Source organism: Epinephelus fuscoguttatus, linkage group LG21 (genome assembly GCF_011397635.1).
Source record: "Epinephelus fuscoguttatus linkage group LG21, E.fuscoguttatus.final_Chr_v1".
NCBI lineage: Eukaryota > Metazoa > Chordata > Actinopteri > Perciformes > Serranidae > Epinephelus > Epinephelus fuscoguttatus.
In genome coordinates, this window is record NC_064772.1 from 33602247 (window position 1) to 33615677 (window position 13431).

General features: G+C 45.8%; 1 protein-coding gene across 1 annotated transcript in view; it reads left to right on the top strand.

Moving 5' to 3' along the window:
* sspo (SCO-spondin) overlaps positions 1-13431 on the top strand; it is a 103801-nt gene that overhangs the window by 25400 nt on the left and 64970 nt on the right. The window contains exons 29-63 of the mRNA XM_049565646.1: positions 148-353; positions 495-609; positions 731-852; positions 969-1442; positions 1548-1670; positions 1917-2014; positions 2186-2417; positions 2516-2668; positions 3392-3529; positions 3646-3828; positions 3920-4070; positions 4416-4575; positions 4851-4899; positions 5132-5236; positions 5354-5481; positions 6863-6983; positions 7101-7228; positions 7400-7541; positions 7627-7797; positions 8226-8406; positions 8545-8620; positions 8793-8814; positions 8992-9112; positions 9231-9444; positions 9557-9698; positions 9817-9993; positions 10328-10522; positions 10633-10710; positions 10811-10966; positions 11147-11305; positions 11385-11549; positions 11633-11824; positions 11964-12086; positions 12533-12662; positions 12976-13101. Of these exons, the coding sequence (XP_049421603.1) occupies positions 148-353; positions 495-609; positions 731-852; positions 969-1442; positions 1548-1670; positions 1917-2014; positions 2186-2417; positions 2516-2668; positions 3392-3529; positions 3646-3828; positions 3920-4070; positions 4416-4575; positions 4851-4899; positions 5132-5236; positions 5354-5481; positions 6863-6983; positions 7101-7228; positions 7400-7541; positions 7627-7797; positions 8226-8406; positions 8545-8620; positions 8793-8814; positions 8992-9112; positions 9231-9444; positions 9557-9698; positions 9817-9993; positions 10328-10522; positions 10633-10710; positions 10811-10966; positions 11147-11305; positions 11385-11549; positions 11633-11824; positions 11964-12086; positions 12533-12662; positions 12976-13101 (5256 nt within the window). The remainder of the gene's footprint in view (positions 1-147; positions 354-494; positions 610-730; positions 853-968; positions 1443-1547; positions 1671-1916; positions 2015-2185; positions 2418-2515; positions 2669-3391; positions 3530-3645; positions 3829-3919; positions 4071-4415; positions 4576-4850; positions 4900-5131; positions 5237-5353; positions 5482-6862; positions 6984-7100; positions 7229-7399; positions 7542-7626; positions 7798-8225; positions 8407-8544; positions 8621-8792; positions 8815-8991; positions 9113-9230; positions 9445-9556; positions 9699-9816; positions 9994-10327; positions 10523-10632; positions 10711-10810; positions 10967-11146; positions 11306-11384; positions 11550-11632; positions 11825-11963; positions 12087-12532; positions 12663-12975; positions 13102-13431) is intronic.

Below are 13431 nucleotides of genomic sequence, written 5' to 3' on the forward strand. Positions count from 1 at the left end.
TTCCTCTTTAACCTGGTAATTCAAAAGTACATGCTAAACATCAGCATGCTGATTTCCAACAGTTGTTTTTCGCACTAACATTCTTTGCTGCTAGTGTATGACGAAGTTCCTGTAGTAACTAAAGTGCACTGACCCTAAACTCCGCAGTGGCCCATGTTTGAACCTGGCTCTGCAATGTGATGGCCACCCAGACTGTGCTGACCAATCAGATGAGGAGTTCTGTGGACCTGCCACCCCCACGCCTCTGTGCCCAGCGGGGGAGTTTCAGTGTGCCAATGGAAAGTGTCTTCCAGCTAGCCATGTGTGTGACGGACGGCTGGACTGTGGTTTTGCCGATGGGTCTGATGAGCAAGGTAATATATCACTCTCTCTCCCCAGCAATACACACCACATACAAAGTTTTATTTAAACAATTTAATGTTGTGTTTGCTGTGTTTTTACACGTGAGCTTACTCGAATGATTCTTGTATGGTGTGTTTGTTTTGTTGGTCCAGACTGTGGTGTGGTGTGTGATGAGGGGGAGTTCCTGTGTGCTGGAGGACGTTGCATTCTCTACCTCCACCGCTGTGACGGACATGATGACTGTGGGGACCTCAGTGATGAGCGGGGGTGTGTTCAGTTCTCTGGAATTTTGTTAATATGCTTTGCAGTGTTTGTCTGCTGAGGATGCACTGAAGGCATTTAGGCAACAGGCCATCTTGACACTTCTAAATGTTTTGGCTGGTTACAGGTGTGTGTGCGCACCAGGGGAGTTTCAGTGCCCTGGGGACCAGTGTGTCCCTGCAGACAGAGTGTGTGATGGACACAGAGACTGCCCCTCTGGAACAGACGAAGCTGTCTGTCCAAGTAAAGGTACAAATAAAAGTACAGCATTTAACTGTGTCAGTTGTGAGTTAAATATGTTTTCCCAAAGTGATCCTGCAGGATTTGAATCAGTGATCAGATTTCATCCTCTCTGTGTGTGGCAGTGACCTGTGCTCCTGACCAGTTTGCCTGTAGTGACGGCGCATGTATTGTCACTGCTAAGTTGTGTGATGGAGCGACAGACTGTCCAGGTGGAGAGGACGAGAACAGAACCAGCTGCTATGCTTTTATCACAACGCCATCACCTGTCTCCCCAGGTACGCCTGCTTTAGGTAATGCCAGTGGTGATTTAGAGATATTTCTTTCAGTGTTCAGTGTTTTTCTGTACACTCTTGTTTCTCCAGCGTGTAGGTCCTACGAGTTCAGCTGTGCCACAGGTGGGCAGTGTGTGCCCCAGGCATGGCGCTGCGATGGGGAAACAGACTGTATGGATGGCAGTGATGAGCAGCACTGTGCCGCCCCCTGTGGCCCCGGTCAGGTTCCCTGCCTCAGTGGGGACCAGTGTGTGGACTACCAGCAGCTCTGTGATGGGACCCCACACTGCAGGGATGCCTCAGACGAGAGCATTGACAACTGTGGTGAGTTACTGTAAATTTATATGTGAAGAAAATAACAAAAAAAGAGCATAAAGTCTTTGTCTAAAGACGTGTTCTTGGATACTGACAATAATCCTGTCCCCTTAGGTTCCACTCGGATTCCTCCTTGTCCAGGCAGCTTCCTGTGTGACAACCGCACTTGTGTGAACATGTCGCAAGTGTGCAACGGCGTTCCAGACTGTCCACGGGGTGAAGATGAGTTGGTGTGTGGTGAGTTCTCACGAGATAAGAAGAGAGGTGAGAGTGGATGCAAGGATAGATGCTGTTGTGCTCCATAACTGGATCATAGGGAATAGAAAAGAAGGGAGTAAGGGAAGCATAGAAAGTGAAATAAATTAAGGAAGAAACTTAAAGGGGAGTAAACATCCCAGTCTGCCATATTGACAAATTTGATGGTGATGTATCTTTTAATCTGTGGTATATTTAATGATATTTTTGGAATCTTGCTCTGTCCAGATAAAACTGTGTCACCGGTGCCTCCTGGAAGTAAGAACACCACCGTCACCTGCCCTGAATTCACCTGTATGGATGGATCCTGCGTCCCCTTTAACAGGGTAAATCTAATATTGCTGTGATTACATTTTAAAGGAAAACATAAACCCCATATTTATTTAATTAACAGTCTTCTTGGTTAGCCATCAAAGGCATGCACCATATTCTGGTAAAACATGTGAACCCTCCCTTTCGTCTACATTCCTGTTCACGCACCCTGCTCTGTTATGTAGGTGTGTAATGGAGTGGCAGACTGCCCAGACTCCTCACTAGCACCACTTGGAGGTCCCACTGATGAGCAGGGTTGTAGAAGCTGGAGCTCCTGGGGTCCGTGGAGCCCCTGCAGCACCTCCTGTGGTACAGGCTTGATGAGCCGGCAGAGAACCTGCCCTCCAGGAGATCCACTGCACCAGTGTCGGGGGCAGGACCTCCAGAGGCAGCAATGCTTCAACACCACCTGCCCTGGTAAGGAGGTGGATATGAGGGAATAAACTGTTTCAAAATGTTGATGCGTGGTTTAAAATCAAACACTAAAATATGATGCTCTCTACTTTCCACTACAGTGGACGGTCAGTGGCTGCCATGGGTGAGCTGGTCGAACTGTTCCAGCAGTTGTGGTGGAGTGCAGGTCAGACACAGAGGCTGCATCCCTCCTCGCTATGGAGGGCGAGACTGTTCCCAGCTCCCTGGACCATCCAACCTACCCATGGAAATTAGTAAGAGCCGACTGTAAACAAAGAAATAAAACACTGAATTAAATGATACTGGAGATGTAATTGGTAGTGATGGCCAAATGAAGCCTCATGAAGCATTTTCTTTATTTTCTAAGCCCACTAGATGGCGCTCATGGTTCAAAGAGAGAGGCTCAAAGAATGGCAATTCATTGTGCTTTCGACCTTTTCTTGAACAAAAAGCACCATCTAGTGGGCTCATAAAATAACGCTTCGTGAAGCTTCATATGGCCATCACTAGTAATTGGTCTAAAATCATTAATTAGTACGGAAAGAAATGTCTCAGCCTTGTACAGTAATTGAGGAGGAAAGTGTTCACAAAAAATCATCCAGAAGATAGCACTATTTTGTTGTTAGAAACTAGGTGAAATGAAAACTGATTTTCCGAAACCCTGACAGATAAGACTATAACTGATTGCATGACTTGATTTGGAGAAAAATACGCGAGACGAAACGGTTTTAGAACGTTGCAGGGAAAAGTTGCAGCGGTGTGAACTGGCCAGTCTGAGCTCGACTCAAGATGGCTGATGTAGTAGTTGCCTGTTTAAACTTGCCTTATCGTGAATCTGTGGTCTGAACTGGGCTTCAGAATGATCCCTGTGAAACAGGTATTCTGATCAAAATGAACAGTAACAAAGAAAGTGGGAATGCAAAGAACGTTTAAAAGATTTTAAAAAATGAACTTTTCTTTCTCCTGTCCTCTGTCAGAGCCTTGTCCGGACGATGGATGTGCCAACACCAGCTGTCCCACTGGGCTGGTGAGACACAGCTGTGCTCCCTGCCCAGTGTCCTGTGCCCACATCAGCAGTGGGACGACCTGTGATCCAGTAACACCCTGCTCCTCAGGTCAGTCAGAAGGAATCTGGAGTATCTTGTGCTCTAGAATGAATTGTTGCTTCTTCCCATTTTCAAATTGCCAAGTTCATTTTTTTAAATCACAATCAACGTGTCTCACATGTCAGGTTGTTGGTGTCCCGAGGGCCAGGTGATGAGCCATACGCAACAGTGTGTGTTACCAGAGGAGTGTGTGTGTGAGGTGGCAGGTGTGCGCTACTGGCCGGGCCAGCAGATGAAGGTGGACTGTGAGATCTGTATTTGTGAGAGAGGAAGGCCTCAGAGGTGCCAGCCTAACCCAGACTGCTCAGGTGAGTCAGATCAACATCAAATCCACACAGTTGGATTATTCACATACTGAATAGTCTGAGTAATCCCACAGCTGGTTTTGTAATCCTGCAGTGCACTGTGGCTGGTCGTCATGGTCTGAGTGGGGAGAGTGTTTGGGGCCCTGTGGTGTTCAGAGTGTCCAGTGGTCGTTCCGCAGCCCAAACAACCCGACCAAGCATGGAGACGGGAGAACGTGTAGAGGGATTTACAGGAAAGCTCGCCGGTACGTAGCCCTCTCCTACCTTTACTGTTTCTGCTACTCGACTTCTACACCACTGCACCTCTACTCATCGTATCCTTTGTCCCAATTGGATGATTCCTAAATATTCTGGTGACCCAGAATACATGCTCTCCACATGTGATCTTACCAGTTTTGTGCACATGAACATTTCTGACCAGCTTGCAATATTTAATTTACATTTTAATAATCCCTCGTGAAGTTACTTACACTGACAAGCTTTGTCCTCGCTGATCATCTGCACTACACCACTGTTAGAGGTAGCTCTTTGTCTTCGTGTGTCACGCCACATATGAGCAAACACATGCATTTCATTACTCCTGCATGCAGGTGCCAGACAGACCCCTGTGATGAGTGTGAGTACCAGGGTCAGTCCCATGCTGTGGGGGACAGATGGAGGTCAGACCACTGCCAGTTATGTCACTGTCTGCCCAACCTCACAGTGCAGTGTTCCCCCTACTGTCCATACACTGTCAGTGGATGTCCACAGGTAAGATGAGAATTGTGTGTGACTGCGCTCACTGTATATGCTGCACATTAGTATATTTGCACATTTATTTGAGTGTGTCACCGTGCACGCTGAAATCCCTCTGTCTTTAAATCTTATCTCCTGTAAACAGTTGAATCCACACACAGTGTCCCCGTCACAATCCACAGCCCTGCTTCCTCTGCATCCTTTGCTTCTCCTCTACATAGTTGTGTCCCGTAGCAACTCTACCACACGTGTGATTGAGTCAGACGTTGAATGTTGGTTTATTTGCGCAGGGCCAAAGCCTGGTGCCTGGAGAGGGAGACAGGTGCTGCTACTGCCGAGGTAAAGTCAGAACTTTTGTTCAGCTATCTGCGCTGAATAAATGTCTTCCTGTAAAGTAAAATGATTTGCACTCACCAGTTACACACGACTAACTGCACTCCATGGTTACTAATAGTGTCACTGAGAGATGGTTAATGTCAGAGATGATGTTGATCCCAGTAAATGATAGGAAATATTATGTTTTTGTTTTGTTCCCCAACAATAATCCTTCTATTTTACAACACCTCTGTAGAAGGAAATGACACCATACTTGTGACAATCAGCCCTGTCACTGTGACCTCCAAGCCAGCAGGGGGCACTACACCTGTGGTTCCCACGTATCCACTTCCTCCTGGAGGTTTGTGTGTTCTTCATATCTATCTATTCACAAGTAGAAGTTGAGAATTTTGGCTTTTAAGCATCTACGATTACCATCCAAAGGTTTGTCTATTTTCTCATTTCCTTGTCTGTACAGATGAGTGTTGGTCTCCTCTGGGTGTTCAGACTCTCCCAGCCTCAAGTTTCAGTGCCTCGTCACAGCAGACTGGTCACCCCCCAGAGGCAGGTCGCCTCCATTGGTGGGACCCCCACAGTGACCTCCAGGTACACCAAGATGATAGATTTATATAATAGGACCAGACTTTATACTGTTCATCCTGACTGAATGTCCTTGAGCAAGCTGAATCCACACCAGCTCCAAGACTGCTGTTCTGTAGCCTGCACTCTGACCTTTGAAAATGTAATGTTTCCCACAGTGTCAGGTAAAATTAATGAGTCAGGTTCAGTTATTTAAACCAGGGGATGATGACATTAGGAAGCAATGCCTCTGACCACTGAACGACTTACATGAGCTGGACCTGGTAGATTGGTAGATTTTGGAGTGCTCCTTGGATTTTCAATCCTTTACACTTTTATTTGTGGTATACAGTGTGTTCTCTGTTTCTTGGCCATGCTAACGACGTGGCTCAAGGGATGGCAATGTTGGTTGGTCGGTCAGTTGGCTGTTACATTGCCTCAGATTGAAATATTTCCACAGTTACTGAATGGATTTGGGACAAGCAATCAGGATGAAATTGAATGTCTTAGTTGATCCTCTGACTTTACCTCTTGTTTCCGCAGCAGTATTACACTTGACTTGACATCTAGATTGACATCAACTTTGGTACAGATATTCATGTCCCCCTCAAGATTAATAATCTCTTTTCTTCTGCATTATGAGGCAAGGTTTTTTAATTTGTCCAATACCTGCAAAACTAAAGCTAATATTAAAGTTACTGTAATTATTTCCGACTTGTAATATTCACCTCAAGTTCCAAGTCATAATTACAACTTACAACTTTTCCTCTGAATGCTGTGATTTATCCAACACGGCACCTACTAATGTTAATATAGAAAAAGCTTGAAAGCTAAACAACAATTATCATTTAGTGTAATTAAATCCAAATGTAATGGATACATTGTTATATTCTCAAGACACAGTATTTAAAATCTTATCATCACCAAGTCTGTATTTAAGCCAGAGATAAACTTACTTTTTAACCATTTATTTGCACAAACAACTGGCTGAGTCATGAATGTAATTGTTCACGTACTTGCCTGTGTACTACACGGGTTAACTGAGGATTACACAAGGGGCACACCAGTGAACTGAGACCGTGTAGAACATCCAGATTTGCATGACTTTAATAATAAATATTGCCAAACTTCCTGGCAGAAAGAGCGTCAGCAGCGCCATCATAGATGGAATGTTAGACCCAGTCACAAGCATGTTGTGACAAAGGCAATTATGTATGTTACACTGCCCCTATCGCTCATGTACGTACTTTCATCCTGCGTATGCATAGCGTTTCTGAAAACAGGCAGAACCAATGTCCCAAACAGATGCAGGATACGTGAGGAAGTTTGTAACATAGAATTTTCCCCAAGCTTGCCATCCTGCTTTAACATCTACATGACGTCTTATGTACAAAACGTTTATCTGCAGGGCTGGAGCCCAGAACCTGAGGAGTATAAGGATCTACCACAGCGGAGCCCTGAGGGACGCAGTAGCAACACACAAAGCCCGTACATACAGATAGACCTGCTGAATCGATACAACATCACTGGTAAACATTTACACAAATGCCTTAGAACAAGCTCTGACTGAAATGCTGGTTTACTCAATGTGAGATTATGTGCTGTATATCAGTAAAATAAATAAAATGCTTTCCATACTCCTCTAGGTGTGTTGACCCAGGGTGGTGGTGTGTTTGGCACATTCGTGTCCAGCTTCTACCTCCAGTTCAGCCAGGATGGCAGACAGTGGTACACTTACAAGGAGCTTGTTACTGATGCCCGGCCCAGAGCCAAGGTCAGACCTCAGACCAAGTCTATGCAACTTTTTCATCATACACAGTGAACGCCAACTGCTATTGCTTTTTTATGTTTTTGAGTTGTCTGCCATGTGTTCTGGAGGCATTAAACTCTGAGGTGGTGTTCTCGTTCAGATGTTGAAACTGATGTGTTGCCATTCTCCTTCCAGGTTTTCTATGGTAACCATGATGATAGAGGGGTGGCAGAGAGCAGACTGGACAGGATGGTGTCAGCCCAGTTTGTCCGTCTACTCCCACACGACTTCCAGAATGGCATCTACCTGCGGCTCGAGATCATGGGCTGTGGAGATGGTAGGTGGAAATTTTGACTGTGCTTTGCTGGTGTTACGTGATTTTGTGAACAAATGCGATTATAAAATGCTTTCCTCTCCTCCAGGTGACCACTGGTTGACGACCCCCACTCCTCCCTCCCAAGTCTCCCCACCAGGTGGCTGCAGAGAGAAGGAGTTCCAGTGTAAAAACGGGCACTGTGTGCCTGCTGGTCCACTGGGAGTTGTCTGTGATGGAGTCAATGACTGTGGGGATGGATCAGATGAGATGTACTGTGGTGAGTGTTCCAACCTAACACACCTGAGTTTCATTTATTGTACTGTATAAGAAGTTATTTCTGGGATGTGGTGGAAAAGAAACCTGCTCAGGTTGTAGACTGTTTGCCATTTTTAATCTAATCTTTGATCCTGGTGCTTTTAAGTAGTGATAGCCAAATGAAGCCTCACGAAGCATTTGCTTTATTGTTTCTTTATTTTCTGAGCCCACTAGATGGCGCGTTTTGTTCAACAAAAGGTTGAAAGCACACTGAACTGCCATTCTTTGAGACTCTCTCTTTAAACCATGAGCGCCATCTAGTGTGCTCAGAAAATAAAGAAAATGCTTCATGAGGCTTCATTTGGCCATCACTACTTTTTAGCTTTCTTAAAAAGGCTTTGTAAGTCACACATACCAAAACTGAATATAGAAATCGCTCCCCACATGCAGGTACGCAGCCGTCCCCTACAACCATCAGCCCACGCAGCTGCCCTGCTGGTCAGTTCTCCTGCCCCCCACCAGGGGGCTGCATCGAGGTATGGCAGCGCTGTGACGGGATCCCCCACTGTCCCAAAGGAGAGGATGAAACTGGCTGCCATTCCCACGAAAACATCACTACCCAGTCCGACAGGTAGTGGGCATCTTTAACAACATTTATATTTGATAAATCATGTTAATTCACATCCTCGTCTTTCATTCTTTCTGGAGGTTGTGAAGTAAACAAGAAGGATTTTAAGTATCTGAATTATTGTTCATTGCTAATTTACAGGCCGTACACACCGACCCCTGCTCCTCTCAGGACTCCATCCAAGGCAGCTGTCACTCATCCTGCAGTAACACCTACGGTAAGAGGACACATCTGTATTCACTAATTTATTGTCTGAGGAATTCATTTTGAAAGGGTACAAGACAGGGCTGCACACCTAGAAATGCTTGCAAACTTAAAAAAGAGGATTACAGGGGTTAATATCTCTACATATCAATATGTGCTTAATTTATTTTCTAATGTATTTACAGGATAGGGGCCCAGGATATCGTGGTGAGTGTTAAATGCAGTTTAGATGGCTACATTTTCTGTAGACTTTTGTGTCTGTTGATTTTATCTAAAGAATTAAAATATTAGTGAAGACCAGATACTTTAAAATGTTGTGTTTAAGGTGTTCAATTTGCCAAACTGACGCTGTAAGAGGGTGATAAAATTCAACATATTCTTCAGGCATCTGCTCCTCTCCTCTTGGACTGGAGGATGGGAGGATTCGATACGGTCAGCTGACGTCATCCTCACATCGGGAGAACAACCCCGCTGATGCTGGACGACTAAACATCGTCCCGAACGTGTGAGTGATCTGATCTTTGTATCGTTGTCGCCCCTAAAGCAAACAACAGTGTAAAAGACTTTTGAATTATAGTATTAATAAAATACAAAGCATCCAGAATAGTAACAAATCATATCAGTCAGGTTATGGAGCCTGGATGGAGCCCTGTACCTTCAGATCCCCAGCCATATCTTCAGGTGGACTTCCTGGAGCCCACATGGGTGTCAGGCGTGGTGACCCAGGGCAGTGAGCGCATGTGGGGTTACCTCACTAAATACCGCCTTGCCTTCGCCCTGCACAGCAGCCTCTTCACAGACTATACAGAGGATGGGAAGCCAGGTGGCCCTGCCAAGGTATTTATCCTCGTATGATGAACTGCCTCATGAATGTGTTCACACATGGTGGAGAAAAATAAAGATCAGATACATGTGCTCATGTGAAAGTGTCCTCATGGTTGTGCTGTAGGTGTTTGAGGTGCGGATGGTGGGCAGGACTCCTGTGACCCGCTGGCTCGGCCGGCTGGTCAGAGCTCGTTACCTGCGCATTATCCCTGTGGAGTTCAGACACACCTTTTACCTGCGTGCTGAGATCCTCGGCTGCAGAGGAGGTGAGATGCATAACGAATTGATAACTCTCTTTATGTGTAACACAGAACTAATGCGGGGATGTTAAGCCTACTTCACACCAGCGTTAATATCAATCAACTTTTCCTCCTGCTACTATAGATGAGCTGGTAACACCCAGCAGTGTGACCACATCTCCCTCTGGTGGTGGGAGAGTGACTGTGCAGCGTTGTAAGCCGGGTCAGTTTGCATGCCAGCACAGTGAGGAGTGTGTCTCTGTGTCCGTGCTCTGTGACGGTCGACCAGACTGTAAGGACCACTCCGACGAGATCAATTGTGGTGAGAGCTGGTGATATTTGGTCGTGTATATTTTCAATCTTCTTTTGAGTCGTGCCTCAACACCAAGTTTTAGTCCTCTTACATGTTTACAAGTGAATAAATTGCCCATTGCTAAGTCCCGCCCCCCTTGGTAACTGTACCTCTGTTAAAATGATGTCAGTCAGTCAGTTATATTCCAAAGAAAATAATCACAAATTTCCGAGAGGAGAGGTGCTGACTGAAAGAATTTCACGTGACAGTTGAGTCAGAAAAATATGCAGCACCTCTCTGCTGCATTTTCCTTGATCCATGTCTGTCTTTGCTTACGTCTCCTTCGCCTCATCCTCTTCTTCAGGTACGGCCCCAACCAGAGGCTCTCCAGGGCTGCACAACCAGACCAGCTCCACTGGGGCTCCAGGTTTCCATGGTGAAAGTACAACCGGTGCCCCAGGCCTCCATACCACCAGGTCCCAAGGTGGCCTTCCTGGTGTGGCCAGCCCAGGGGTCACAGGTCAGACTGGACTTCAGAAGACGACAGCCGCAAGTGCAGGTATAATCCGCTGCGGATCAAATCTACCATTCATTCTTTTACCAGTTTTTTTGTCTTCCTTTGTTGAATGTGTCTGTTTGCAAGTCACTTAAGACCATTCATTTGCTTAGGGGTCACCACAGGTCAGCCTGGACTGCATCTCACCACCACTCTTGATGTTGGAAAACCTGGGTTGCAAACTACGGAAGGTGAGAGACGCAGCTATCGTACAACCAGACAGGACTCACTGATTAACACTTTATACGTAACAGTCTAATATTATAACCTTGATTTCATTTTTATTTACAGCCCCATGGGTCGCTACAACCCCCCATGATGGTGGTCTACCCAGAGTGCTTTGCGTGGAGGGCCAGTTTGTGTGCCGGTCTTTTGGCTGTGTCGACTCGGCACAGGTGTGTGACGGCAAAGTGGACTGTTTGGACGGTTCAGATGAAGAACGGTGTGGTATGTCAACAGGCAGGATAGCGGAAGTACAGAAGAATGAAAATATGATTATTTCAATTATGGAAATACTGTAAATGTAGAAGAAACAGAGAGAATATAAATAATAGTTGATGTGTTATTCCAGGAAAAACTCCCATGTAAGTTGAATAAAGTTCTGTCATTGTGTTCTCGTCTCCTCAGGCACCACAGCCAGACCAGTAGTGACACCACAGCGCCCTCTGGTGCCCAGCCCCTGCTCTCCCAAGCAGTTTTCCTGTGCCAGTGGGGAGTGCGTTCACCTGGACCGCAGGTGTGATCTACAAAAGGACTGTGTAGATGGATCAGATGAGAAGGACTGTGGTAAGATATAAGCCTACAAAATGCCTAACAAAACGAGGAAATATTTTTGCTACATCTGTTTCCTCCTCCTCTCCTCCAGTGGACTGCATCATGTCCCCGTGGACAGCGTGGAGTGCGTGCAGCGTGTCCTGTGGTCTCGGCTCCTTATTCCGGCAGAGGGACATACTGAGGGAAGCGCTGCCCGGAGGGGCCTGTGGCGGAGCTCAGTTTGATAGTCGGGCCTGTTTCCCTCGAGCATGTCCAGGTCTGTTCTCTGAACCTGAAGTCAAACACGACACATCTTCCACAAGTACCAGCTCTCTGATTTAATGTCATCTTTTCTTGTAGTTGATGGTCACTGGTCACAGTGGACAGAGTGGTCAGAGTGTGACGCTCAGTGTGGAGGTGGTGTCAGGCAGAGGAGCAGAACCTGCTCTGCTCCTCCTCCCAAGAATGGCGGGCGGGACTGTCAGGGTATGACCCTGCAGAGCCAGAGCTGCAACAGCCAGCCGTGCACCAAAGACACCGGCACACAGACAGGTGCTCAGACTCTGTCAGACTGTACATCTGTTGTTGGTGTTTGAAGTCTTAAGTTATTCTCCTCGCCTTGACCACACTGATTATGGCATCGCTGCATGATTAAGTCTGTAAACTGTCTCTTCTCTGATTGGTTGTTTAGGCTGTGTCAACAGCATGGTGCTGGTGACTGAGGCAGACTGCCAGGCTGGGAGGGTGGAGCCATGTCCTCCGACCTGCTCACATCTCAGCTCGACCAGCAACTGCAGTGGAGCATGTATACTGGGTAGGACGCACAGGAGGTGATGGGGTGTCATTTTGGACCCACAGAGTGATCTCATTGTTTGCTTTATAATGTCATGTAGATACGAGAAGTTGAGGTCATTTTGGGTACATATCTGAGACCTAATTCAGTATCCATGATTGCATGTAACGTGAGACATGGTATTGCCCCTCTGTTTTGGGTTAGTGTTGCCAAAACCAATCAGGCCTCATGCTGTCAGACTTACATTAAGTTGAATAAATATCAGCATTGAATAATTTCCTGGACATTTCCAGTCGCACTAAATAAAATGCTCCGTTATCTTTTAATTGTCTGATTGTGATTCAGCAAGTTGGCAATTTTATAAACTCCACAAACCTGTACTGAAGCTTCGAGAACAGTAATAAGCTCACTGAGGCTCATTTCTGTGGAGCTAAAATGCTGATTAAGACTAATTCTGTCTTCTCCAGGGTGCCGCTGTCCCGATGGTCTTTACCTTCAGGACGGGCGATGTGTGAATGCCAGCCAATGTGTGTGTCTGTGGGACGGTGAGACGCTGCAGCCAGGACAGACGGTCAGCAGGGACCAGTGCACCACATGGTGAGAGACACAGATAGATTTATTTGTTTGTTTTTCACTTTGAGAGCGAGCCTGTTTTTTATTACTGATGTCATTTTATAAAATGCCAGCGAACTCAAATTTAACTTGACTTCAAAAAATATTTTTACTTTATTTTTCATGTCATAATGTTTTGTCTGAAGACGTGTCATATTTTTCAGTTGCTCTATTTTAAATCACACTCAGGTTCTTCCAAGCAGTATCTTGGACCACCTGACTGCTGCCTTAGTGTCTAAAAAGCAAATCTGACTGTAAAAAACGAAGCTAATAGAAATGCATATTCCTCTCCCATCAGTGTGTGCAAAGATGGAAAAGTAGCCTGTGACACCTCCCGTTGTGCAGCCACCTGTCACTGGTCAGGCTGGTCGTCATGGTCACCATGTGATGTGACCTGTGGTCTGGGGCTCCAGCAACGCTACAGGTGAGCTTGTTTAATTCAAACTCAAATTGTAAAGCACCATACCTCTGCCTCGTAACACTTTCTACAAGACTCATTTTCAGACTCAATATTAAATTTTATCACTGATTCTGTTCTTAATCTGTACTTACTTTCTCTGCTTGCTTTCTTTTCTACACTCTCATTCACATTTTAGATGCTTGCATCATATGTTCCTTTTAAATTTTTGGTTTGCATTTGTTATAAGAATCCTAATTTGCTGTTTTCACTGCTGTATCATTTACTGTTCGCTGCTGCAACAATCAAGTTTCCCCACAGGTTTTGTTACTGTAACTTCAGTCCCACTTTTATATC